Here is a 1,267-nt window from a genome sequence, read left to right on the forward strand (position 1 = left end):
GTGTGATAGACCAACACATTTAAATCAAATAGCCGTATCACCTGCTCAGTATGCAGCAGGTGATAGCTGCTTAAAAAACAACAGCGGGGAGTTGTTTTTAAGAATAAAGAAGGAAAGCCACCAGCTTGGCAGTATTTCAGATATTTACAACAACAAAATGAAAACCAAATCAATAATTATCGATATTGACTGACATGAAACACTTATATCGCGATACGTTTTCCATCCATGTCATCCAGCCCTAATMTAGGGAATGACTGACGACTGACGGTAAATTTGCACTTACCCATACATGCAAAAAAGCAAGCTAGCTAGCTAGCGAGGGTGTATTAGTGGTTAGCAAAGTCCTGATTGAACAGCCACAGACGGTCAGTAACTTTTGTTCTCTCTCTCGTTGCAGAGTGCTGGTGTTGGACAAGGGACAGATAGCAGAGTTTGACACGCCCACAAACCTCATATCAAAGAGAGGAATCTTCTACGGCATGGCTAAAGACGCAGGACTGGCACAGTAGAGGATCAGCTCAGTTCATCGCAGCCTGACTCTGGGCTTTAAACGTGGCAGCCGAGCTGTTCATCACTTCGTTCTTACATTGACTTGCTATATGACATGATTGTGTTTTATGTTTTTCTTTAGGAGCACTTTCTGCTCGTTTTGAATGAAGCCTGAACTCATTTTTGCAGGCTTGGGTCAAATTGCACTTGGGGGCGGGGAGTTCTAGTTCTCATCAGAAGACACATTTTTCTTTTCTTTTTTCTTTTCTTTTTCGGAATGGTTGTTAACACCTGCAGCCACTCTTCCAGCTGTCCTTCTGTCTCATAAACAGGAAAAAAAAAAAAGCCATACATGCAAACGCTGCTTGACCCAAGCCTGCTCCTTCGTGCCTTCTGCCAGTGTGATAAGCCAGTGAATGTATCATATTTAAACTTGGCTCATTGCTGCAAAACAGCTAACAAGGAGGAACTTTTATTTTACTATTCAAAGAAGAAGACTGTGCCACTGTACCGTCCTCACGAGACAAAAAAAAAAAAGAAAGACTACACTTTTGTGATAAAAACCCATGTTATTTTTGTACTGTACCTTTATTTAAACTACTTATGAGAGATTTGTATCATCTAGGGATGCTTCAGTTATATGTGTGATTCTTCTGTGAACCAAATCTATAAAAACTTGAATTGTATACCACCAAAATATGAAAATAAATAATAATGATATGCCTTTATTAAAAACAAAGCAAAAGAAAAAAAACAATGGAAGATTAATCAGTGT

At 39.3% G+C, this 1,267-nt stretch overlaps 1 protein-coding gene across 1 annotated transcript in view; it reads left to right on the top strand.

The window, feature by feature from the left end:
- The window catches only part of abcc3 (ATP-binding cassette, sub-family C (CFTR/MRP), member 3), a 64,319-nt gene extending 63,070 nt beyond the window's left edge, over positions 1 to 1,249 (top strand). The window contains exon 26 of the mRNA XM_017310712.1: positions 312 to 1,249. Coding sequence (XP_017166201.1) covers positions 312 to 512 — 201 coding nt within the window. The 3' untranslated portion in view covers positions 513 to 1,249. The remainder of the gene's footprint in view (positions 1 to 311) is intronic.
- The last annotated feature ends 18 nt before the right edge of the window (positions 1,250 to 1,267 follow it).

Source organism: Poecilia reticulata, linkage group LG19 (genome assembly GCF_000633615.1).
Source record: "Poecilia reticulata strain Guanapo linkage group LG19, Guppy_female_1.0+MT, whole genome shotgun sequence".
In the NCBI taxonomy this organism is placed as follows: domain Eukaryota; kingdom Metazoa; phylum Chordata; class Actinopteri; order Cyprinodontiformes; family Poeciliidae; genus Poecilia; species Poecilia reticulata.